Source organism: Nomascus leucogenys, chromosome 6 (genome assembly GCF_006542625.1).
Source record: "Nomascus leucogenys isolate Asia chromosome 6, Asia_NLE_v1, whole genome shotgun sequence".
NCBI classification, from domain to species: domain Eukaryota; kingdom Metazoa; phylum Chordata; class Mammalia; order Primates; family Hylobatidae; genus Nomascus; species Nomascus leucogenys.
The window spans coordinates 67,485,700-67,511,328 of record NC_044386.1 but is presented as its reverse complement, the minus strand read 5'-3'; the positions used below and the strand labels follow the sequence as shown (position 1 = coordinate 67,511,328).

The 25,629-nt window shown below is 41.1% G+C and overlaps 2 protein-coding genes across 5 annotated transcripts in view; one reads left to right on the top strand and one right to left on the bottom strand.

Moving 5' to 3' along the window:
* The window catches only part of RYR3 (ryanodine receptor 3), a 568,187-nt gene extending 562,510 nt beyond the window's left edge, over positions 1-5,677 (top strand). For 2 of the 4 annotated variants that reach the window (XM_030814359.1, XM_030814360.1), the window contains 3 exons: positions 132-232; positions 4,106-4,157; positions 5,090-5,677. In XM_030814359.1, the coding sequence (XP_030670219.1) occupies positions 132-232; positions 4,106-4,157; positions 5,090-5,185 (249 nt within the window). In that variant the 3' untranslated portion in view covers positions 5,186-5,677. The remainder of the gene's footprint in view (positions 1-131; positions 233-4,105; positions 4,158-5,089) is intronic. The other 2 variants (XM_030814362.1, XM_030814361.1) reach the window with 1 other exon arrangement.
* Positions 5,678-6,184: 507 nt separating this feature from the next.
* AVEN (apoptosis and caspase activation inhibitor) overlaps positions 6,185-25,629 on the bottom strand; it is a 205,671-nt gene continuing 186,226 nt past the window's right edge. The window contains exons 3-6 of the mRNA XM_003272784.4: positions 16,082-16,152; positions 10,850-10,945; positions 7,448-7,808; positions 6,185-6,687 (exon numbers count right to left, since the gene is read on the bottom strand). Of these exons, the coding sequence (XP_003272832.2) occupies positions 6,572-6,687; positions 7,448-7,808; positions 10,850-10,945; positions 16,082-16,152 (644 nt within the window). The 3' untranslated portion in view covers positions 6,185-6,571. The remainder of the gene's footprint in view (positions 6,688-7,447; positions 7,809-10,849; positions 10,946-16,081; positions 16,153-25,629) is intronic.

Here is a 25,629-nt window from a genome sequence, read left to right as displayed (position 1 = left end):
CTGAGTGAACGACTAATAGCCAAAAGCACTAGAAAGTTTTCATTGTCCCTCAATTCAATAGAATCATGACAGTTTTCTCTCCTGCCTATATTATGCCAACAAATGCCTTTTCTGCCTGTTATTTTTCTTAGACTAAATGTTTCATCTGTGGGATTGGCAATGACTACTTTGACACAACCCCTCATGGTTTTGAAACACATACATTACAAGAGCACAACTTAGCCAACTACTTGTGAGTATTCTTGGTTAACAAAAGTGATGGCAGTTGTAGCATAAATAAAGCCAATTATGTCATATAGTTGTCTCTGCTGGAAAAAGAGTAACCAGAAAGGAACTTCCAGGAGTCCCCATGAGCCTGTACCTTTGTCCATAGACTCTGTCTCTCCCATGTGTGATAGACGTGTGTTGTAGACAATTCCTGCTCCTAGCAAAAGGCCAGCCCCTCACCCTGTGATTGGATTCCATCCAGGACACATACCTCCAGCAATTTCTCTTTCTCTACTGGACTTCTTCTATCACCATATAAATATGCTTTTTTTTTTTAAATCCTAAACAAACAAACAAACAGAAATCTGTGGCCCCACTTTTACTTCCAACTATTGCCCTACTTCTTTTTCCCTTTCAGCACAAATGAAAGCTGTCCATGTTCACTCACTGTCTTCAATTTTTCTCTTCTCATTCTCCTGTGAACCTCCTACTGGCAGGCTTTCCTCCCCACTACATCTTAAGATTGGGTCTTGTCAAAGGGGCCTTTAACCTGCATGTTGCTAAATTCTGTGGTCAGTTTTCAGGCCTCAACATGTCTGTCTTTTCTCATTAATAGCTAAGCCCTATGACCTGGGATATTTTCGGGCATTTCTGTTTTCATACTGCCTTTTTTTGTTGTTGTTGGCCAGGCTGGTCTTGAACTCCTGACCTCAGGTGATCCGCCTGCCTCAGCCTCTCAGTGCTAGCATTACAGGTGTGAGCCACCGTGCCCGGCCCTTTCATACTGCCTTTTTTTTTTTTTTGAGACGGAGTCTTGCTCTGTCGCCCAGGCTGGAGTGCAGTGGCGTGATCTCGGCTCACTGCAAGCCCCACCTCCTGGGTTCACGCCATTCTCTTGCCTCAGCCTCCCGAGTTTGGGACTACAGGTGCCCGCCACCACGCCTGGCTAAGTTTTTGTATTTTTTAGTAGAGATGGAGTTTCACTGTGTTAGCCAGGTTGGTCTCGATCTCCTGACCTTGTAATCCGCCCACCTCAGCCTCCCAAAGTGCTGGGATTACAGGCGTGAGCCACCGTGCCCAGCCTCATACTGCTTTATCCCAGCACAATGCCTGGCACCCAGTAGGCAACTAATAAGTGTTTCACTTATTCGACGGTAAAGCATTCACTGAATAACAAGTTACTTGAACCTATTGGGTGCTAGGGACTGCCTATAAAACTTAAAAACTTAACAGAATTTAGAGAGTGTATAGATTTTATTACCTGATAACTCAGACCCTGTAACTGATCATTTACAAGAAAAAAAAATAAAATGCTGGGCTCTGCTCCCCAGCCTAGCTCTTCCCGCTTCTCTCTATATTTTGCAGCTTAGAGTCCTCATCTTTCTTTCTCTCCTTTCTCTCTTTCTTTCGAGATAGGGTCTCACCCCATTGCCCAGTCTCGAGTGCAGCGGTGTGATCTTGGCTCACTGCAACCTCCACCTCCCAGGCTCAAGACATCCTCCTGCCTCAGCCTCCTGAGTAGCTGGGACAGGTGCACCACTAATTTAGCACCAGCTAATTTTTTTTTTAGTAGAGAAGGGGCTTTGCCGTATTGCCCAGGCTGATCTCGAACTCCTGAGCTCAAGCTATCCACCCACCTTGGCCTTCCAGAGTGCTGGGATTACGGGCGTGAGCCACTGGGCTGAGCCCTCATCTTTCTTCCTTTTTTTTTTGAGACGGAGTCTTTCTCTGTCCCCCAGGCTGGAGTGCAGTGGTGTGATCTCGGCTCACTGCAAGCTCTGCCTCCCGGGTTCACGCCATTCTCCCGCCTCAGCCTCCTGAGTAGCTGGGACTACAGGCGCCTGCCAACACGACCGGCTAATTTTTTGTATTTTTAGTAGAGACGGGGTTTCACCATGTTAGCCAGGATGGTCTCGATCTCCTGACCTTGTGATCCGCCCGCCTCGGCCTCCCAAAGTGCTGGGATTACAGGTTTGAGCCACCGCGCCCGGCCTCATCTTTCTTTAGGACAGAGCAGGCTCAGCCTTTGGAGAAGGCATTGTCAGAAGTGGCAAAGATACATGTTTTTGCTGGGGGATGAGTTTAAGTCAAAAACATGAGTTTTGTTTTTATTTATTGAGACAGTCTCTCTCTGTCTCTATACTATTCCAGAAGTATAGTTTTGTTTTTATCATAGATAGATAGCTGGGGGAATGCCAGTGTAATTTCACTTGCTCTGTGATCCGTGTCTTGGGTTTGAGTTTGTCTGTGACACATAAGTATCCCAGGGGGCAGGGGCTGAACTCTCAGCTCACATTACATGATCTCAGAGACAGTTTCCAAAGGAACCAGGCTTGTGCCCTTCAGGAAAAGGATTGTGAGGTTAGTTATATGAGAAAGTAGAAATTATGTCCTTCTGAGGGTGGAGAGTGCAGTGTGGAGTGCAGCGGCGCCATCTTGGCTCACTGTAGCCTCCACCTCCTGGGTTCAAGTGATTCTCCTGCCTCAGCCTCCCAAGTAGCTGGGACTACAAGCACCTACCACCATCCTGGGCTAATTTTTGTATTTTTAGTAGAGACGTGGTTTCACCGTGTTGGCAATGCTGGTCTCAATCTCCCGACCTGAAGTGATCCACCTGCCTTGGCCTCAGCCTCCCAAAGTGCTGGAATTACAGGCGTGAGCCATCACACCCGGCCTCAAAAACTTGAATTTTAAAAAGATAACTTTAATGTGCCCTTCCTCATGAGTATTTATCATCAATTCCCATTGAGAGAATACACATCTTAATGGACGTGAATGAGCCCATGGCCACGTGTCAGTACCCATGGGTTACAGACCAGTGGAAGGATGCTGTCCTTTGGGTTGGAACCCCTTCTGTGCCTTCCCATGGCACTGTTACACTGGTCTCTTTCCTGTCTCTATCCCCTCTAGGAGCAAGCTTGAGGGGAAAGAACCCAACTTTATTCGTGTTTGAGCCTCCCACCCAAAATGGTGCTTTGTTAAGTAAATGTGCTAGGCAAGGAATGATGTCCTAAGCCCCTAAGTATCAAACAGGATAAAGGGATTAACCCTACTTTCTTTCTCAGTAAACGAGAAGGGGAAAGACAATGAACATACTTAGAGCTGCTACTGTGGGCCAGGACCTAAAGCTCTAAACACAGTACTACCCTGACAGAACTCAAGATCTGGGGCTCAGACTCTCCACCCTCAGAAGGACATAATTTCTACTTTCTCGTATAACTAACCTCACAATCCTTTTCCTGAAGGGCACGAGCCTGGTTCCTTTGGAAACTGTCTCTGAGATCATGTAATGTGAGCTGAGAGTTCAGCCCCTGCCCCCTGGGATACTTATGTGTCACAGACAAACTCAAACCCAAGACACGGATCACAGAGCAAGTGAAACTACACTGGCATTCCCCCAGCTATCTATGATAAAAACAAAACTATACTTCTGGAAGAATCAGAGCAACTCCATGAGATTAAATACTTTCTAACTTTTCCATGACATATTCTTGAGACACACACATAATTTCAATTCTACATTTTTATGAGATGATAAATGGCCTGTTAAATATTCTATGGTAAGAATTTGGGCTACCATTTTTATTGTTTTATTAGAATTTTGTTAACAATAAAATGGTGGCCAAAATGCTACCTTGCAAGTGATCTTACTTAGCTCAAGGTTTAGGGATGTCAAAAAGCATCTCTCCTCACAAAGTGGCTAATTTCGGGATTCGTGTGTGCTACTATTAGAAAATGATGGTTTGTGTCCTTATGCCACACTTCCCTGATCCTTAAAGTCACTGTAGACAGCGTGGGACCAAGTAGCCTTTCAGAGCCCTGATTACAGTTAATCCATGCCAATGAACTTGGGTCTTGACCAGAGTATCTAATACTATCTATCTTTTCCTCATTCCAGGTTCTTTCTGATGTATTTGATTAATAAAGATGAAACAGAGCACACAGGTCAGGTAAGAAATAAAATGCCTTCAATTAAGAATCATACACCCGTGTTAGATCTCCCTTTCCTAAATCTTGAGACTTAGTAGGGCATAGGTTATCTGAAATAGATAGATGGCCCCATTAATCCCGTGTATGCATTTTTCCATCACCTTTTTGTGACTTAGTAAGAAGCCAAAGTCCTCCTGGTTATCCTTCCCAACAAGCACTGACATTTTCTAAACGCTTATAGCTACTGCTTCAGACTAGAAGAGCTGGAGGTGGGGAGAACATTATGGAGAAAAAGACAATGAGAAATGGAGTGGGTGGCTGTAACAAAGAGCAGAAAAATTAGAGTACAACAGAGTGAGAGACAGGCTAAGAACAATAAAGACCTCATGTGTGGGTGACACAGGAGCCTGGAGGTGTGCATGTGAGAGGATGAGTGAAAGGATGTGTCAAATTTTGTGACTAAATGTGAAAAAGAAACAGAAAGGTAGAGAGCAAGGGAGGAAAAAGTCAGTTATCAAATATTCAAACATCATTGGCTTTGTAGGAAAACTTTACAGCTCACTCATTCAATGGGAGAGGTACCTGGTTTCCAGCTCTGGATTTAGCAGGCAATAAACGTTCCCTCATGCATTCCTTCGTCTTCCACCAGCGGCATGGAATCAGCTTATTGCTAAATCTTTAAGTATGTTTAGTGGCAAACATTGATTGGTTTCAGTTTTGCTTGGGGCAGAGGGGGATTTTTCTCCTTCCCTGCCAGCATGTGTCAGGGAGACATGGCTTCTTGCTTCCCAAACAGCCTGTGCTGGGAATAGAGCAAGAATGAATGTGCAGGTTTGGCCTCATATAAATTCACATCAGTCTTCCTAAAGGGAGCCACAAAGAACAAAAACAAACTGGGTTTTAGCTTTTACTGTGGTTTAAAAATAAGCACCCATTGTTCACATGATTTCAGGAATCTTATGTCTGGAAGATGTACCAAGAAAGGTGTTGGGATTTCTTCCCAGCCGGTGACTGCTTTCGTAAACAATATGAAGATCAGCTTGGATAAATCTGAATGAAAGAAGCGCCACAATTCTGGACAGTCAACTTCCCATGAAATAAAGTCCTCCTTTTACAGTTCTGCAACATATCTGAAATGTGACATTTTCTAAATGCCTCCCTTAAAAAAAAAAAACTGTTTGCTGAAAATCTGTGATATTTTGAAATTGATTTGGCTTTTTGTGCCTAATGGACATACACTGTGGGAGAGAACCTGTCAAAATGTTGAAGAAGGAAGGCGAAGAATCAAGTAGTCTCTAGGCAAATGGCCTTCAAGTTTTCCAGTTCTGAGCTAACTACTTTGTTGGGATGGAAGCATGAAGGAAAGGGCTAGAGAAGTATGAAGTCTTGAATGTGTCATACCTGAAATTTTAAACACTGGAATGTCGTCATGGTATCCGATTTGTGACTCATCCAAAAGATAATAACTGCAGTCTAATTTCTCCCATGGTACTTGCTAGTGACTGTATCCAGAAAAGCTTTAAGCAGTTAAAGAAACAGAAAAAAACCGACACTTTGTCGACACTGAAATATCGATTAAGTGCCTTAAAACCTCTTTAGATATAGCTATGCAAGTTTTTTATGTTTGTGTTCCAGGACAGTTCCATTCATTAGTTGTGATCTTCTGTCTTACTTTATGAAACTGCACTTGAAGGTGAAACTGCACTTGAAGGTTATTCATACAAGTTTTTTTAGTAACAGCTGTCAGTCAACTGCTGTTATTAGAAGAAAAGTACTGTACTGAAACTTCAGAAAAAATCTCAACCTTATGCCAAAATGGAGTAATGCTTTATGGTCCCTTGTAAGTAGTGGAGCTGCTCTGTTTAGGTGAATCTCCTCAAATACAATGAAGTGCCCACTGCAATAAAGTAATACGTACCAATACCTCCATGGTCTGGCCTCTTGGAATGTACCACTTCTGGCTGATTCTACAACCACTTTGTGACTGCTGGGAAAGGGGACATCAGACAAATTGCCCAGGGCCCCACACAAGAAAGGAAAGGAAAACTGGACAGACCAGCATTTTATTTTGGCCAAATGCATGCCTTGTTTGCATCTATTCTCTTAATCAGCAGCAGCACCTGCTATGCTGTAAACACTGGCTATGCTGTAAACACTGCAAGGAAGGAGGCTAGAAACAAGGGCCAGAGTCTATCTCCTGCCCTTAAGGAAATCTATTAGATTACTAAGCCAGAAAAACAAATGCAACAAGCTGCTTCAATGTATTCTTTCAGATGTCAAACACAGAGGTAGGCATTTACTGCTGTGAGCATAATGGAACACACTAGCTTGGGGCATGCTTGTAAACTGGCTGATCCTGAAGGACAGACAGCCTTATGCCCACCTGCCCTTAGAAGGCAACCGAGATTTGCTTCAGGCACTTTTTTTCCCCTTTTTAGGAAATCATGCTGTCCAGCCAGTCTTCCAGTTCTTCCTCGGTAACATTTTTGGAGGTACATGGTTGCTCAGGTTCCATGTTCTTTTCTTCAGTCACCGATGGTTTTGCACAAACTGGGGAAATAAAAACAATGTTAACACCCTCAGATGAGTCCTAAAATTGAAGATATAATTCAGCCCTAATTATTACTTTCCTTACAACGAGGGGAAACATTCTCATTATCGTTACTCCCTAAGATGATGATACAGTAATACCTAAACAAAGCTGGGTAGGGATTTGCTCTTTATTCTGAAGTTGAACTTCACACCTCGCTAGTTGGTTTTTTTTTAAAGACCAACAGCTCAGTTTCCTTTTTACTATTATTGCAGCAGTCCTGGAAAATTAAAGGATCTCAAATGCAATATATGCATGTGGCAATCACCTTGGGCCCCTCTACATCAGATGGGCCACCATCTCACAGGACATGCAGAAATCAGAATGTGGTGTTCTTTTGTCAAAATATAAGATTGAAATAACAAGAAAAAAGTATGAAGAGGTGGCCTGTCAGTCGATTAAAAGGGCCACTGCCAAAAAGCTGAAGGCTACAGGTATCCTAATGCCTTCTGATAGCGAAAATTCCATTTGCAGCCCCAGGTTTCTACTGCAGTCAGGCAGGTAGCAGCTTTGGAAGCTCGGTGTGTCACATGAGAGGAAGGTTGTCAGAAAGGTCAGCTCAGGGGGAAGCAGAGATGTGAGCACAGAAATAGATGTCAGTGGACAACACTGGATCGATGTCAGACACCCAGAGGGATGTGTACGGATGTGATGCGGGCGGGGCTGTTCTTAAAAAAACACCAGAATCAAGATTCACGGGGAATAAAATGAAAGCCATACCTTCTTCCTCTTGGACCACCTCCCCATCTTCCTGGGATTTCAGGTCCTGAGACGTCTGATCTGGTAAGATGTTATCTCCCTCTTTTATAGGTGCATCTAAATTAAGCAACAGATCTAGTTCTTCTTCCAGATGGTCTCCTGCTAACTGCAGTGGGGAAGTGGGTTTCTGAGAATCCCTTGAAGGACCCGGGCTTGGGTTGTCTTTGCCCAGCAACACAGGGCAGCCAGCAGCCACAGATTTCAGCTCAAAGATGGGCCCCCTTCCTCCAGGCCCCAAGGGCCCCTTTAACTGCATCCCTAATCCCTTGCCATCATCAGTTCTCTTTGGTTTCACCTGAGGAAGCTCTAAAGGAACTGTAGCCTGAAAGAGAAGTATAAAAACTGAGTTAAAAATGTGTCTTGCCATACTGGCTTAAGTAAATACATAGGAGGCTAAAGGAAGCCATCAAACTTTGTGACATAGGAAACTCAATTCAGATAGTTCACAAAGTGGCTCCTTTCCAGGCCCTGGTGGGGGGCACCCTTCCTAATATCTGGGGTAAATGTGGGAGACCTCACTGAAACATGCCAGCACTGTGCCTCCCACTCTCTCTACCTCGACCATGTGCTAACTAGCTCAGATTTGGAATGAAAAGATCCATGTCTTCCTAGCCCTGGCCTGAAAACTGCCAGTACCATACATCTATTTGGCTTTACACTTAAATCTGTAATGAGACATGAACATCTGTAAAAAGTCACCAAGAAGTGGCCGGGCACGGTGGCTCACACCTGTAATCCCAGCACTTTGGGAGGCTGAGGCAGGCTGATCATGAGGTCAGGAGATTGAGACCATCCTGGTTAACATGGTGAAACCCTATCTCTACTAAAAAAAAAAAAAATTAACTGGGAGTGGTGGAGACTACTCAGGAGGCTGAGGCAGGAGAATGGCGTGAACCTGGGAGGCAGAGCTTGCAGTGAGCCGAGCTCTCGCCACTGCACTCGAGCCTGGGCGACAGAGCGAGACTCCGTCTCAAAAAAAAAAGTCACCAAGAAGTAATTAGCAAATCAGATCTGTTCATTGTATTTAAGCGCACTAATATAAAGGTGCAGTAACAAATTCACCAAGAAGAATCTCTTACCAACATCAAGTAAAAAATGCCAGACACAAAAGAAAATACACTATTTGATGATTATATTTGTAAAAAGTTCAAAAGCTACAGTATTAGAAGTTAGGTGAGCGAGTGCCTTTTGGGGAGACAGTGACGTGGAGTGTGTATGAATGGTGGCTTCTGAGGTGCTGACAATATTCTAAGTCTTTATCCGGATGCTCATTCCATGGTTATACTTACATGTGCACTTTTCTGAATTGATGTTATACTTGAATAGAAGTTACAAACTCCCCCAGTGATTGTAATATAAGGTTACAATCTAAGGCTGAGAATCACTGCTCTCGAGAAAAGGCTCCAGGGACTAGCAAGGCCTCATAGTGGGCAGGTTCAGAAGTTCAACCTCTACTGGAGGTCCTGACCCCTTATTTTTACATAAACATCCTGAGCAGACATGTAAGACGGTATGGCTTTATATACAAACAGGAATAAATATCCAGCAGAGTCAGTCAGTTGTACAGGGCAAAGCTGGGACATGGTCCTCTATTCTAATCTTAGAGTCATTTAATTGGTCTGGGGTGGGTGTCTGGCCTTGTTTTTGTTTGTTTTTAACTCCCCAGGTGATTCTAATGTGCAAACAAGGTAGAGAATACTGCTCTACAGCATGGGTGGGGGAGAAATGTTTGTAAGTGATTTAGCCAGGATTTCAATGTCACATAATTATTTTATACCTTTACTCTAATGCCTGCCACTGACATTACATCCTTCACTTCAAATGCTCACAACCACTTCCTCTCTGTCCTGACTCCTGAAGCCTTTATCTCAGCATTTCCCTGGTGAGTTCTGCTAAACATTCATCATATGAGATCAAGCCAAGCACTTCAGAACTTTGAACATCACTGGACATCAGCAGAAGAGCCACTAGTGCTCTCCCAAACACCCCCAAATGTTTCCAAAGAACCCCCAGGGCAACCCCCCATCAGAGGCAAATGTAATTCTTTCTAGTTCTCTACCCTGTCCCTAACTGTCCTCCGTCCCTGAACTCTGCCTGCTGTCCCAAATTTTAGACTAGTAAATGCAATACAGCAAATGAGTGGGTAACCAATTCATTGCTATGCTCAAGCTTAGCATCACATTCACCCACAGAAGGAAGTTGATAATTTCAGTTGCCAGGATTCTACTTAAAATCAGTACATCCCAGGGTTTCACTTTTTTTTTTTTTTTTTGGATCATGCCAGAATTTTGAAGTTCTTCATGGCATAATCTTCGGGCCCCTCCTCCCTCTCTTAGTTCATCAATTATCATCAATTATCACTTCATCCTGTTACCTCCTGAATTTGTATTTCTAGCCCTTGATGTAGAACTATAAAGTTCAGCATTCAGTTGACTATCATTTCCACTTGGCACAAAGTCCAAAACTCACCCTTCCTGATCCTACCTACCACTGAGTTGCACAATCTACAAAGTCTTGAATTTTTTCTTGACCACTCTCTCCCAATTTCCAACATATCGTCAAATCCTGTTAATTGTACCTTTGAAGTACCTCAGTACAGCCCTCTTCTCTGCCATCTCCACCATCATTACTGTAGTCCAAGCTACAGTACTACTCACCTGCACCTGTACAACAGCCTCCCCATGTGCCTCCCTCACCTGCTCTGTGCATGTGTATGTGCACATGCAGACTTACCCCCACACATGCACTCCGATCCCACAGTCTTCTCTACTTGGCAGCCCCATCATTTTTATTAACGCAAAGCTGACTGGGTCTTTCTCATTTAAATTCCGGCTCAAATGTCCTTATGCTTTAGACCTCAGCTCATCTATCACTGCTTCAGAAAGCCATTCCTAACCACACCACACCAGAAACTGATTTACTCTAAGAGCACACTGTACTTCACAGGATGTATTACAATTTGTATATGTTTGTGTGACTACTTGATTAATATTCATCCTTCCCAATAGATTAAGTTCCAGAAAGGCAGGAACGACATCTGTCTGTTCACCACTGTGTCCCTAGTGCCGAATATAGAGCGTGATGCATAAATATTTTGAGTAAAATAGCCAGACTTTATATTTTACATTTCACTCAATTCCACTACATTTGATCCTTTAAAATGTTTCAAATATAAAATGTAAAAAAGTAACTTCAAAAAATTTTTGGATTCTCCTTTAAACTTTACAAAATGCTACCTTGATATGAAACCCTCAGTTTTATAAAGGGAAGCTGACACTGAGACATCCTGCTGAGAGAAGTGTTCCCCTCTTTTTCTCCTCCTGCCCTAATCCACCCGCTTCAAGAGGGCTTCGGGATTTTTACCTGGACCAGTTCAGCAGCAACGTTGAGTCGGAGGGAGAGAGGCAGCTCTTGAAGGGCTCGAACCAATAACTCACTATCCACGTAAAATGCTGAATTCTACATATATATATAAAAAAATAAAATGTCAGGTGATGATTATGACCTTTTGGAAATAAAAGAAGAAACTGTAAATAAATAATCCACTGGAGTTACATTTGGCTAGGAATAAGTCACACCATACATCACACTTGATGTGTTAGAGTTTCTGCATCTCCACATTATGATCAGTAAAACCAAAGCTACCTTCTTGAGTCACAGCTCACACTGTCAGAGCAACAACAGGGCAATGATCACCTTCCCATCAAGACTGTCCAGGCTGGGCGCAGTGGCTCATGCCCATAATCCCAGCACTTCAGGAGGCTGAGGCGGGTGGATCACCTGAGGTTAGGAGTTTGAGACCATCCTGGCCAACATGGTGAAACCTTGTTTCTACTGAAAATACAAAAAATTAACAGGGCATGGTGGCTGATGCCTGTAATCACAGCTACTTGGGAGGCTGAGGCAGGAGAATCACTTGAACCTGGGAGGCAGAGGCCGCGGTGAGCCGAGATCGCGACACCACACAACAGCCTGAGCAACGAGAGTGAAACTCCATCTCAAAAAAAAAAAAAAAAAAAACTGTCCAGTAACCTGGAAACAGTGGAGGCTTTTGCAATGACTGACAAGCTGAAAGAAAAGCAAGCATTTAATGAAATCTAACCTGATCTCTTCCCTAAATTCAGACTGCTGGCCTCAGAAGAGGAAAGGGCTGTTGAGGCAGTGAGAAGGGACTGACAGGTGTTGCGAAGGTTTCAAACGAGCTGGTCTCCTCAAAAAAAAAAAGCCACTTTGTAAGAAGGCTTTCTTTTTTGGTCACCAGTTTGCCCCATAAAGGGCTAAAGCTAAAGAAGGCCTTAGATATAAAGTTAGCTGCAGTGAATTGCTTTTAATACTAAACTGTGAATTTTAAAAATAGGTTTAATTGGAATAATAATAAATCCACATTTTCTACACGTTTTAAACTATTCGGCGCATTATTTTTGCCTGGGTAACCCAGCTCACATGTCAGCCTAGTCAACCCTGGCAGCCACTCGCAGTTGAAGTAGAGGGCCTGGCCTACAATATCTGGCTGCAGACAGGAGCACACAACACCCACTAAGGATGCTATGAGGAGGGGTATAAAGAGAAAGGAGACACACCAGTGCTGGGAGAGGGGAGCCAGTCCTGACTGTAGGACAAAGCCTTTCTGTCCCCCTTCTCTGCCATCAGTGTGCACAGGACCCTGTCTGTGTGGTGAGAATCTGCAAGCCTGAAGCTTCCTCTCTGGCCAGGAATCTTAGACTCTGAGTCTCCAGTATCTGTATGAAGGCACACTCTTTAGTAAGAAAAGAACCTGCTATATACTTCACTTTGCAGCTAAAAAACATACCCTTCAATGAGACCATTACATCCTCCCCAGAATCTACAGCAATTACTGTCCATATGAGCCTGGGGCCCAGAGACCATGTGTACATGGTATGGTGGAGTAATAAGCTGGGCAACTTTTTAAGATACAGGTTCACAGGCCTCACCCACAGAACTGGACTCTCTGGGTGGGGTGGGGGGGAGCCGGGAATCTGTGCCTTTAAAAGCCAGGCCCTCAGGAACTCAGCAGCCAGCCGTTTGCTCAGCAGCCAGCAGTTCGCTCAGCAGCCAGCATATCACTCAGGAAGTCCTACTGGATAAGTCACCATGTCAACAGAAATTTAATGTGGAATTTAAAAAACGTAGGTGATTTAAAAAATAATAAATCTGTTTGTTCACCCAGGGAAATTACCTTCCCACTCATCCTCTCTTTACATGGTACCCACCCTGCCCAAAGGAAAGGTGTGAGAATCCCACTTGTGGATCTAAGAGACCCACACCCCTGTGGTCATGGAGGCCAACACTGCTAGATCAGAGCACTCTGACCGCTGGCCTGTGTCCGTTCACCCTGCGTATCAGCCACAGAGCAACGAACGCCAAGTCCAAGCCGTGACGCCCGGTCCCTCTCCTGCCAGGATTCCCTTGAGGATTTTGGACATGTCTCCCTATCAAATTCCCACTCCCTTTAACTGCAAAGACAAAACATATTTCTACTTTTCCTTTTTTTTTTTTTTTTTTTTTTTTTTTTTTTGAGATGGAGTCTCTCTGTTGCCCAGGCTGGAGTGCAATGGCACGATCTCGGCTCACTGCAACCTCCACCTTCTTGGTTCAAGCGATTCTCCTGCCCCAGCCTCCCAAGTAGCTGGGATTACAGACGTGCACCACCACGCCCAGCTAATTTTTGTATTGTCAGTAGGGGCGGGGTTTCACTGCGTTGGCCAGGCTGGTCTCGAACTCCTGACCTCAAGTAATCCACCCACCTCGGCCTCCCAAAGTGCTGGGATTATAGGCGTGAGCCACTGCGCCGGCCCCTCTCTATTGTCTTGCGTCACTGGTCACACTGAGGACATGGGGATGGTATAAGGAACAACAACAAATTACATATATGTGTGTATGTGTACATATATATAAAATATATAATATATATGCACTCAACATATATATATGCACTCAATATATAATATATAATACGTATTATATATTACATATAATTATATGTAGTATATATATGTATATATATGTCACACTGAGGACATGGGGATGGTATAAGGAACAACAACAAATTACATATATGTGTGTATGTGTACATATATATAAAATATATAATATATATGCACTCAACATATATATATGCACTCAATATATAATATATAATACGTATTATATATTACATATAATTATATGTAGTGTATATATATGTATATATACTACATATAATTATATGTAGTATATAATATATTAATATATAATATAATACATATAACTATATGTATTATATACTACATATAATTATATATAATACGTATTATATATTATATATATATCCAGTTTTTTCTCTTACATCAACAAGGAAGAAAATTTAGTAAGGAGTTAAGTCAGACAGGAAATCGTTTTGATGGTGAAATAAATTCAGTTTCAGACATGTCCTACCAACACCTCCAACTCGAACTGTTCAAAATCAAACTTAACTTCTGCTCTTATTTTTTCCATTCATGGCATCACCACTCACCTAGTTACTCAAGCTAGAAAGCATAGTGCCACTGCAAATCTTTCTTGTCCTTGTGTCTCACATCTGGCCAGTGACCACAGTTAACCCCATCCTCCACTCAAGTCCTGTCTATGAGTAACCCCTGTCCCATGCTCACTGCTTGCACCCTCTCGGGCTCTCGTTCTTTCCCATTCGTCCAACATCACATCCTCCTAATTGGTTTCCCTGCCTCTAACCTCTCATCCGTTCAATCCCTCCCCATCCTTCCCAATACTGCAGAAGTTAGATCTAACCATTTCCATGTTCTTGCTAAACAAAACTTTGTTAACAAATAATATTAGTAATAAAAGAGCTCATTTTGAGTGTTTCATATGCATCAGGAACTGTACTCAAGGGCTTTTTATTATCTAATTTAGTCCTTCTTATAACTCTGAGTCATATTTTGTTATTACCTCCATTTTACAGGTGAAGCAATAGAGAAGGAAAAAGTTTGCCAAGTCTTAGATCTAGAATTTACACTCAGGTCTGAAACTGCTGGTACTAACTGGCCCACACCTGCTCCTGAGGCCTCCTCCTCTGGGAATACTACACTCTGGCCACACCCTTCTCTGAGCATAACCTCGTTTTCCTGATTACCATTTTCATGTTGTTTCCTTAGACACGACCTACCAGAGTCACACTTGTCCACCAAGACCCGTTCAAATGATCTTTTCCCCATGGTACCAATTCTAATCACTTCCAGTGCAAAGTAGCTATCTCTCTCAGTACTGTTAATTCATTTATCACACCCCTTATTTTAGGTTGTATTCTTTTGCATGTATTAGGTAAATATCTACTGAGCATCTACCATACTACAGGTCAGCGAGTGTGCCCAGGTAAGGGGCTTAGAGCAATGAACAGACATGGTCTGTCTCATTCACTTTGAATAAGCTCCATTTAATAAAAACATTTAGTAAACAAGTGCTCTATGTTTTGATGAATGACGAAGCTTAGAATTATTTGAAACTCTGAAGCTACTTGAAATATTCTTTGGTAATCAGTGTGGTTCAAAAGGAGCTGAAATGTAAATTGTTCGGCTTCTACCATATTCCTCAACAATCTATCCTCGATGTGTCCTAGAATACTAAACAGTACCTCAGGCGTAGGCCCAGACTTAAGCAAAGACAAATGTTTGTAATTCTCACCTTTTTCTATGGCCTATATAACACGCTCTTTGTAAAGTGCCAGGCAGTCATTTTCTAAGAGACTCCTCTCCTCGTAATCTGTAAGAGTTGAAGGCCATCCCAAACAAGTGAGCCTAAAACCGGCCCACAGCACATATGCTGATGTGGGAGCAGAACAGGAAGGACAGTGCCTATGGGCTTCGGGTCTGCAGCTTCAGCCACCTCTCTGAAGCTGGGGGCAGGTGGTAATCAGTTTATCAGACAGTATGCTCTAGGCCTGGAGTTGGGGAGCATATCGCAAGTCACCACTATGTCCCTATGTGCATCCTAAAAGGGGGAGAATATCTGTCATCTCTTATATGAAAATAATTAGAGGAAGCCTGCTTGGAAAATAATCAGAACTCCTTGGGAAGAAAATATTACATACACACAAAGAAAATAAGGCATTTGGGGTTTAGAGACTTGCTGAAAGACTTCTATAATATTTGTCCTTATTTTATACTTCTATTCTCCTAATTGTAGGAGAAGTGTTATTTAAAGCTGCAAGGTTAAGGGTTTTCTCAGTCTAACACCAAAAACAGTGAGAGACAGAAAACTAATTTTCAACTCTAAAGGGAATTGCCAAAGAGTGGCAAGGGAGGAAGACCAAATGGCAAAGTAATCCACTCTGTCAAAATCACAGCTATCAAGTTTCTACCTCAAGACCCAGTTCATGTGGGCTGCATAATTCACACAGATGGCCAGGTAGAAAGGTGAACTCTAGCTTCAAGGACCTGTGGAATATCAGCCCCCTGAAAATTTTCGGAAAAGTTTAGCTGAGAGTACACTGTATAAGAATTACTACTCTTTTCTACATGAAGACTCTATCTCAAGAATGTAAAAGGTGTTAGCCTTCAGCCTTGAAGAGCCAGTCCACACTTAAGACAACTCTTATCTTACCTGTTTTGGACAAGAAGCTTCACTATCCCATTCTTTCTCCTCAGCAAACCGGAACTGTGAGAAGGAGTCCCCTAGGAATAGGAAAAAAAAAAAATTTATGCAAAAGCCAAAGGAAACTCTCAGTTCTCTAAATTTCCCTGCTAGTGCAAAAGTGCCATTTCTGAAGTGCTCAAACTCGAAGGGAGAGATAAGGATAAAACTGGAACATACCTCCAACTCCATTTCCAAAATTACAAAACACACAGATGACAATGTTAACATTTGATAAGATTCAATGTAAGGCAAAAGGACCAAGAAAAAAGGATAAAATCACTACTCTTAGTCATTGGTAAATAAATTTGATCCCTCAAAAAGTTATGACATAGGCCAGGCACAGTGGCTCACACCTGGAATCCCAGCACTTTGGGAGGCCGAGGTGGGTGGATTACTTGAGTTCAGAAGTACAAGACCAGCCTGGACAACATGGTGAAACCACGTCTCTACTAAAAATACAAAAATTAGCTGGGCGTGGTGGCGCGTGCCTATTAATCCCAGCTACTTGGGAGGCTGAGGCAGGAGAATCGCTTGAACCCGGGAGGCGGAGGTTGCAGTGAGCCAAGATCATGCGACTGCACTCCAGCCTGGGTGACAGAGTGAGACCCCATCTCAAAAAAAAAAAATTATTACATAAAGGCTCTGAATAATATAATTAATAAGACCTTTTATTTGTGGATATACATGTGTATATGTGCATACCATAACAGACTTAAACTTTCTCTTTGAGAAGAGGTTATCGACCTCTACTGTCACTCCAAAAATCACCTGGTCAGAATGTCAAACATATTTTGATAGGTATGTGTACTTACTTTATAAATATCAATGTAACACTAATTTTTAAAAAGGACTGTATAATAAGACCATGAAAAAATTAATTCTAAAATGTAGCAGCCATACAAATCATATTCACTGATGTAAGCAAGAAGAAATTAACCACAAAAGTAAAAGCCCCCACATTTTTATAAATTTAAATTCCTTCCCACATGACTTTTTGATCAGAAAAAAACAGAACTAAAACTGTAGAATTAGAAGACAGAAAAGAGTAATAAATTGATATAAACCAATCCATAAGAAATAAGTAGTTGTTCTCAGAGAAAAAGTTAAAGTCAAATACTTTCATTACTAAGCAAAGAAAGAACTTTAAGAAGAAATAAAGCAGTTTTATAAAGTTTCCTAACTTCCTAAAAAGCCAAACAGAGAAGCTGATGAAAAGAACCAACAGAGTTGTGGGTTGTTTTTTCTTTTTTTTTAATTAAAGACACAAACACAGCAATCTTCTCATCTAAATAACTGAAAGCCAGGATTATACCCAAAAATATAAACTAACACCATGGTCATCTAACATTTTTTTTAAAAGAGTAACCAATGCAATTAGAAAAGAGGATGAATTAAAAGGCATCAACACTGAAAAGCAGGGGACAACAGCATGATAATCTGAAGAAACAATCCTGTGTGTCTGGAAAACCAAAAGAATGAGTGAAAGGGATTCAGAAAGGTGGCCCGGTCATAAAACTTATATTAAAAAATAAATGGCTCTCTCATATACAAACAAAATCCAGTGAGAAAACAAAATGGGGCCGGGCGCAATGGCTCACGCCTATAATCCCAGCACTTCGGGAGGCCGAGGAGAGTAGATCACTTGAGGTCAGGAGTTCAAGACCAGCCTGACCAATATGGTGAACCCTCATCTCTACTAGAGATACAAAAATTAGACTGGGCACGGTGTCTCATGCCTGTAAATCCCAGCACTGTGGGCGGCCGAGGCAGGCGGATCATGAGGTCAGGAGTTCGAGAACAGCCTGGCCAGCGTGGTAAAACCCCGTCTCTACTAAAAATACAAAAAATAGCCGGGCATGGTGGCACATGCCTATAATCTCAGCTACTCGGGAGGCTGAGGCAGGAGAATTGCTTAAACCCGGGAGGCGGAGGTTGCAGTGAGCCAAAATCACACCACTGCACTCTGGCCTGGGCATCAGAGCAAGACTCTGTCTCAAATAAATAAATAAAACAAAATGGAAGAAAATATCTCATTCATAATAGCAATAACATACAAAAAATTCCTGGGAATGAATCAGGAATAAACATTTATTAAAAGAAACTTTAAAAAATAAAACTTAAAAAGGAAAACAAAAAACTCAACAGTACCAAGATACCAGTTTCACCTAATGAAGTCTATGAATTCACTATTCAATCCCAAAAAGATTTTTGAATTTGTCCAAATTACTCAAATTCATTTTTTAAAATATATGAAACGAAGATATGCTTTTTTTTAAAGGGTAAAGAAGTTGTCTTATTGATTATAAAAATGTATTCAAAAGTCTCAATAAATAAAATGAATAGCCACTGGTAAAAAACATAAGAACAGAAGAGTGTCTAGAAACAGCCCCAGGTATATGGATACTTAGATATTGTAAGAGCAGCAGATGATATCTGTGCAGAAATCGCTTAACAGTGTTAAAGCAACTGACCAGCCATGCGAGAAACTAGGCTAGTTACCAGTATCTCATTTCTCAGATGTAAAACATATTTTGTATGAATCAGATATTTAAGTGTTTAGAAAAAAAGGAAATCATAACACTATTGCAAGAAAGCAGGGAGGGCAAATTTTGGCCACTGAAAAAATTTTAATACATAAAAAAAATTTTTTTTGAATTACAGAAATTATAAAACAAACTCAAAAGATGACAGGCTGAGAAGTAACGTTTGTAGCAAATATTATTGGCAAAGAATATGTGGACGTTCTTTGTATATTAGATCTTTGTGTATTAGATACAAAGAACTTCCACAAATCCATTAGAATAAAGCAACCCAGTAGGAAAATAGGAAAAGGGGAGAATATATGAAATATGATTGCTAATATATATGAAGTAAATGACAGATGTATGAATTTAAAATCTGGTAGATTTTTTTAAATTGGCCAAATTGCTGAATGCCTTATTCAGTGTTGTTTTTGACATTCCTGAACTTCTATATTAGAAATGATCATATGATTTCACAGAATAATATATAATTGGTACAAGATTCAGTAATGCAAATAAGGCATGCTATATATACTTATTTTTAATATCTGAATATTCACTTAAAAATATAGGTAAAATCCAACAATGACTATCTTATTCCACCAGTCTTGCTGAGAACGAGGAACCAGGCGCCCCTACCCAAAAAGACCCAAAAAGTCTTATCTGAAGACATGAGAGCTACCAAGGCAGTGAGGACTTAGATGAAATTTCTGGAGAGAAGAGAAGCATACAAGGAGGTCAGGCTAACATTTAGGGCTGCTTATCCCCCTAAGGCATTTATCAATTTTTGAAAGGTGGTATTGAGAGGCTAAAAAACAATCCAGGAAGTCATAAAGCTGAAGAAAGCTCTGCTAGTCTTACAGCACTGGGAGGACAAAAACCAGAGTTCAGGGCCAATGGATGAGGAAGAGTCTTGGAAAACCAAGGCTTTCAGGCGGAACCCCCTGATGACTGCATCCTGTAAGTAGGAGTAAAGTAGGAATTGATCAGCCCTCACCAAGTCTGAGGTCCAGCTGTGAGTCAGCTCAATCTCTGATTCTGCCTACAAGCAAAAGTAAATCATTTTTGGAGGAAAATGACACTATCAATAGCCTCCAATGATCTCTACAATTTTTAATTTACAATGTCCAAAATTCGTTAAAAACGATCAGGACTACCAAAAGATGAGACCAAAATAGTAGAAAACGAAGAGAAAAGAAAAAAGAAACAAGAATTAACTGAAAAAGATCCACAGAGATCAGGATATTGGGGACATGAGACATGGATTTTGTAATTTTGCCATGTCAAAATTTCGAGAACAGGAAAAACTATAACATCATAAACAATGACATCCATGAAGTCATCTTTGATGCACACAAAATAAAATACACATAAAGAATATAAAGAAGAAAATGTTAGAGAAAAATGAGTTACCTAAATACCACAAAAGTTACCACATTTTGTTTCCAGGAATAAAACTTCAAAATATAACACAATTTAAAGAAGGCTTTAAAAAATCCTTACAGATAAGGCATATAGAGGCTAATTTTATTTTATTTTTTTACTTTAGTAAAGATTGGGTCTCACTCTGTCACCCTGGCTGGAGTGCAGTGGCATGATCAGAGCTCACTGCAGCCTCAAACTCCTAGACTCAAGTGATCTCCCCCATCTCAGCCTCCCAAGTTTCTGGGACTACAGGTGCACACCACCATGCTCAGCAAAATTATCTTTTGTAGAGATAGGGTATTGCTATATTGCCCAGACTGGTCTCAAACTCCTGGCCTCAAACAATCCACCACCTCAACCTCCCAAAGAGCTAGGATTACAGGTATGAGACACTGCATGTGGCCTAGAGGCTAATTTTATTATGTTTTAGATAAGGTCTCACTCTGTCACCCAGACTGGAATGCAGTGGCACAATCATAGCTCACTGCAGCCATGACCTCTGAGGCTCAACTGATCTTCCTGGCTAATTTTAAGTAATAAACTTGGTAAAATGACTACTATAGAATACCAACCACTCTGATTCTCGCAATGAAAATGAAATTGTACAAACCTGATGAAACTGTGAATCCTAGAACTAAAAGTCTTTCTGGAAAACATTACCAAAATTCTTCTGCATTATGTTGTTACATACACACAAAGTATGGTGATTTACCAAATGTGCTACTTTTATATCTTATATACCAGACATTTGGACATGCATGGACAGTTAGAAACCTACTTTAAGCAAGACAGTATGGGGTATTCACAGCACATTCCATTCCACTCCAGCTTTATTTGTTTGCCAGAAGAGTTCCTGGTCTCTCACATACTAAAGACATGGTGAATCTGACTAAGAGGTATAGAAGAAAACCAGAAAAGAACAGTGACAGCCAACTGTAGTTGACAAGGGAACAAACATGGAGAAGTGTGTCTTAGGAGTCATAAGATTCAACAGCTGTGTGTCCTGAATTAATTGGTGAAAGGAATAGAACTAGAAAGAACTAGGAAGCTCAAAGGGAGTATACCACTGTCTTCCCTCTTCTTCAAGTAAAGACTAATTGTATGACTTATAGAAGACTGTAGAACGGCCTTGTGGTGTACTTATATAATATCCTCAAACAAGATGGAAGAGCAGCTAGTGCCTATTACATAGCCTGATTAAAAAACAATAAAAATCCCATAATATTCTACTACTTTATAGATAAGAATACCAAAATATTAGGCCTACAAAATCCAATGACTGCTTATTATGAAGGCATTTACTGGAATCTGTTTAAAAGGGGGAAGGGGTAGCAAAACTGATGTACCTGAAGAGTTCACATTTTCCTTACATGATAAAAAGCCTCATCTCATCCTACTCCAGCAACAATGCTAGAGTTGGTATGCATGCAATCAAAGCTGAGACACAGGAGATATAGAGACAATTTGGTGTATTTTGAAAGTCAACTACATTCCTCTATTGCCACATTTCTAGAGCCAAAATTAGTAAGAGATTTTTAAATCAAATAATTGTGTGAAGAAGCAAAAATGTTAAAAAAATTAGAAATAAGGCTGGGTGTATAGTGGCTTACGCCTGCAATCTCAGCACTTTGGGAGGCTGAGGTGGGAGGATCAGTTGAGGCCAGGAATTCAAGACAAGCCTGGGCAACAAAATGAGAACTCATCTCTATTTAAAAAAAAAAAAAAATTACCCAGGCACGGTGGCCCACGCCTATAGTCTCAGCTACTCAGGAGGCTGAGGTGGGAGATCGCTTGAGCCCAGGAGTTTAAGGCTGCAGTGGAGCTGAGATCATGCCACTGCACTCCAGCCTGGGTGACGGAACAAGACCCAAGACCCTGTCTCAAACAAAAAAAAAAAAAAAAAAAAAAAGGAAAGAAAATTAGAAATAAATGTAAGAGATGGCAGCAATCTTACAAGTCCTTCTGAAAATATTCAAAAAGAATGTTTCAAGCAGTATACAATGCTTCAATTTCTAGGATTGCTTCATGAAACTCATGACCATCAAACAAATCTCCAAGGGTAAGGGTTGATAAGGAGATCAAGTCCTTACCTAGGCAGTTACTATTTGAGAAGACAAGCGTAGTTGCTGAGGAACAAGTACTCTATTCTGGCAGAGCCAGCCAAACAACATCTTGTTCCTCTAGACACCTCAGTTAAAAGCTACCAACTTTAGTATTGCAAAGGTGTAGTGTAGTGTATGGTGACTACAGGAATAACCAAATAGCTGACGGTGGTCAGAAATCAGTATGCCCATTTGTCTAAATCTGGCTACTAAAATTTTAATATAGTCTTTAATTTCAGTTTTTTTCTTGTATCCCAGTAGTCCATTTTACAACACTGATATTGAGCTTTAACTTCAGCTAAATATTGATCAGTTGGCCAAAATGTGTTTTGGTGAACAACAATATTCAATCAGTGGCACTCCATTTGGTAGGTCTGTATGTACTGACACAGAAAGATACCCATTATCTCAACTGCTACATGAGAAAAGCAAGCTTCAGTATAGTATGAATGATACATATATAGATATAAAGATATATAAGTATATATATTACAAAAAATACTAATTTATGCATAGAAATTAGTCGAAATAATACCTATTTTTAAAATGATTCTATCTCAGGGTGTGGGATTGAAGGAAACCTCTCCTTTTGACACAATACGTTTTCCAGTTGAATCATCCTTTGTAAACAACAAGGATTTTTCCTTTTGGAACTAAACAAAATGGAAGAAAATCTAGAGAAAAAGCTGAATTTTCTTGAGGGCAGGGACCTTCTCAGAATGTATTTGAGACAAAATATTCAGAGACTTCAAAAGTTGGAACTGCAGACATCATTCATTCTAACCCTCACTTTATAGAGCTATGAAGAACCTTAGCTCTAGAAAGTTCAATGTTCTAACCAAGACCACACAGCCATTTAATGGCTAGACACCAAGACTCTTGGCTCACAGCATTTGTTATTTTATTTTTTAACTCTGCTTCTCCAAAAGACAACCTGGCATCGATTTTTCTCAAACTCCTGGGCTCAAGGGATCCTCCCACCTCAGCCTCCCCTCCCAAGTAGCTAGAAATACAGGTGCATGCCACCATGCCCAGAGAGCATTTATAATAATAAACTATTAAGTAACCAAGCTCTTTTTTCCACTGTTTCTGCTAGGCCTCTTGGCTGTCTTGAGTGTCCCAAAACAAAAGCAAATGCTCAGGAAATATTTTATGATACTTAACATACTAATATTTGATTTGTAGACATGTTTGAAGAAATGGAAGTCCAAACTAAGAAATAAAGAATTCTTTTTAGGAAATCACCTCAGGAATTTCCTAAAATTATGCCTATAGTACTTTTAAAAATAGTCTGTATTATAGAACTCTAAGTATTCTAATAATGATAGTATTAGTGAAATAAAGGTGACATACCAATTCCATCACTGTGTTTATAATATCCAGGATTTTCACTCTGCCTAACTTCCCAAACTGGCCTAACACATGTCTTATGGTCAGTGGCAAAGTGGACACTAAACTTGCTAGAATTCCTCAGTACTAATATGCTTTCAAAAAGCTTACCATCTAGTCATAGATAATACGGCTATCAATTTTAAGCTTACCCTTTCAGCCCCATCAACAAAAAAAGAGCTTTCAGTCAAGCAAAAGTACTTAACAAAGCTATCCAGTGAGAATTCAGAGATTACAAGAACAATCTTTACTCAGGCAGAAGGAAACCTGCAAAGACTTTCAGAATGAACAATACAGATCAGGCATATGTGAAGAGTGAATGTGAAAGATGGAAAATCTTCCCAAGCCTACCACCCAATTCTGATCATTTGATAGTAGCAATTCCCACAACTCATTCATCCTGGCTATTTGGATCTTTTAAGTCATATAATTGACCTGGATCTTTGTGGTGTCTCCTTTCGGAAACCAACTCTAGAAAGCAGAGGAATGTGTCACCAATTCTGAGTAAGTACTTCATTTTAAGCTCCATTTTCCTGGCTCCTCTTCATCATGATCATCTTCCTTTATTTATCCCACAGCCCCTGCAGAACATGTCCTCAACCAGGACACCTAGTTACTGAAAAATCACAAATGAACTTTATAGGCCTACAAAGGCTGAGAAGACCCCAATCTTCACAGAGGAGGAGAGAATGTCCAACAGTCACCACAATGGCTGCTACCAAAAATAAAATGTCCTCTTTCATTTCTCTGAACTTCTCTAATCTCATCTACTATGAAAGATGACATATTTGGAGGGTCAAGGTGGATCCTAAGTCTCCACGCTGACACAGATCAATCCAGGGAAAATCCACAGCTCAGCCTACAGGACATAAAAATTCTTCACCACTTCTAATTTCTAGCTTCCATGATTCAGCCTTTGTAGATGCAGATGTGATGTCCTTCACCTCAATATTTACCCTAAAACAAGCGACACCTAACACTTTGTCTTTGTGAGGAAGACTATGCAAGCCACTACAGTGACTATTTTAAAAGTTAGGCTGAGCTAAATGAACAAGATGATAATAATGAAAATCTCTCCTTCTGCTCAGCAGTGACTTATAATTAGCTTTCTCACCAAGTGCAGGGCCCAAAAAGCCCCTGAGCATCGAACATCCACACTGAGCACTACAGAATAGGATGTGCCTATCTTCCCAATGCCATTAAAAAGCTGCTTCCCCATCTGCATGGATTTTGTTGAAGGAAATGCCAAATACACTAAGGAACCTTAAAGGGATTCTAGGCTTTATGAGAACGGGATGATGACATTCTGGAATTTAGAATCCAGCTGTTTTCCCCAAAACAGTTGGCTATTCTGTTAACCCTGTACCACTGTATATGACCTAGTAAAAATTCTCAGATCAATCATCTTCAGAACAAGGCCAGCATCAAACCCTGGCACAGAACTCCAAGATGACAGTAGATGACTTGACAAGGCTGAATAAATAAGGGAATACAAAGATCAGTCTTTGGATGGACAATGAAGTCATAAGATCTTAGAACTGCTCGGTAGTATAGTGTGTCAGGATAAGGTCTGGCTGCATGTAACAAAGACCTGTACCTGTATATCACGGCCCAAACAAGAGAAAAGATTCTATCTCTGTTGATATGGTTTGGCTCTGTCCCCACCCAAATCTCATCTTGAACTGTAGTTCCCATAATCCCCACGAAGTCATGAGAGGGACCCAGTGGGAGATAACTGAATCATGGCGGGCGGTCTCCCCCATGCTATTCTCATGATAGTAAGTTCTGACAAGATTTGATAGTTTTTTGTTTGTTTTGAGATGGAGTCTCGCTCTGTCGCCCAGGCTGGAATGTAGTGGTGCGATCTCAGCTCACTGCAACCTCTGCCTCCCAGGTTCAAGCGAGTCTCCTGCCTCAGCCTCCCGAATAGCTGGGACTACAGGCATGTGCCACTACACTCAGCTAATTTTTTTGTATTTTTAGTAGAAGATCGGGTTTCACCACGTTAGCCAGGATGGTCTCGATCTCCTGACCTCATGATCCGCCCACCTCAGCCTCCCAAAGGAGAGTTGATGGT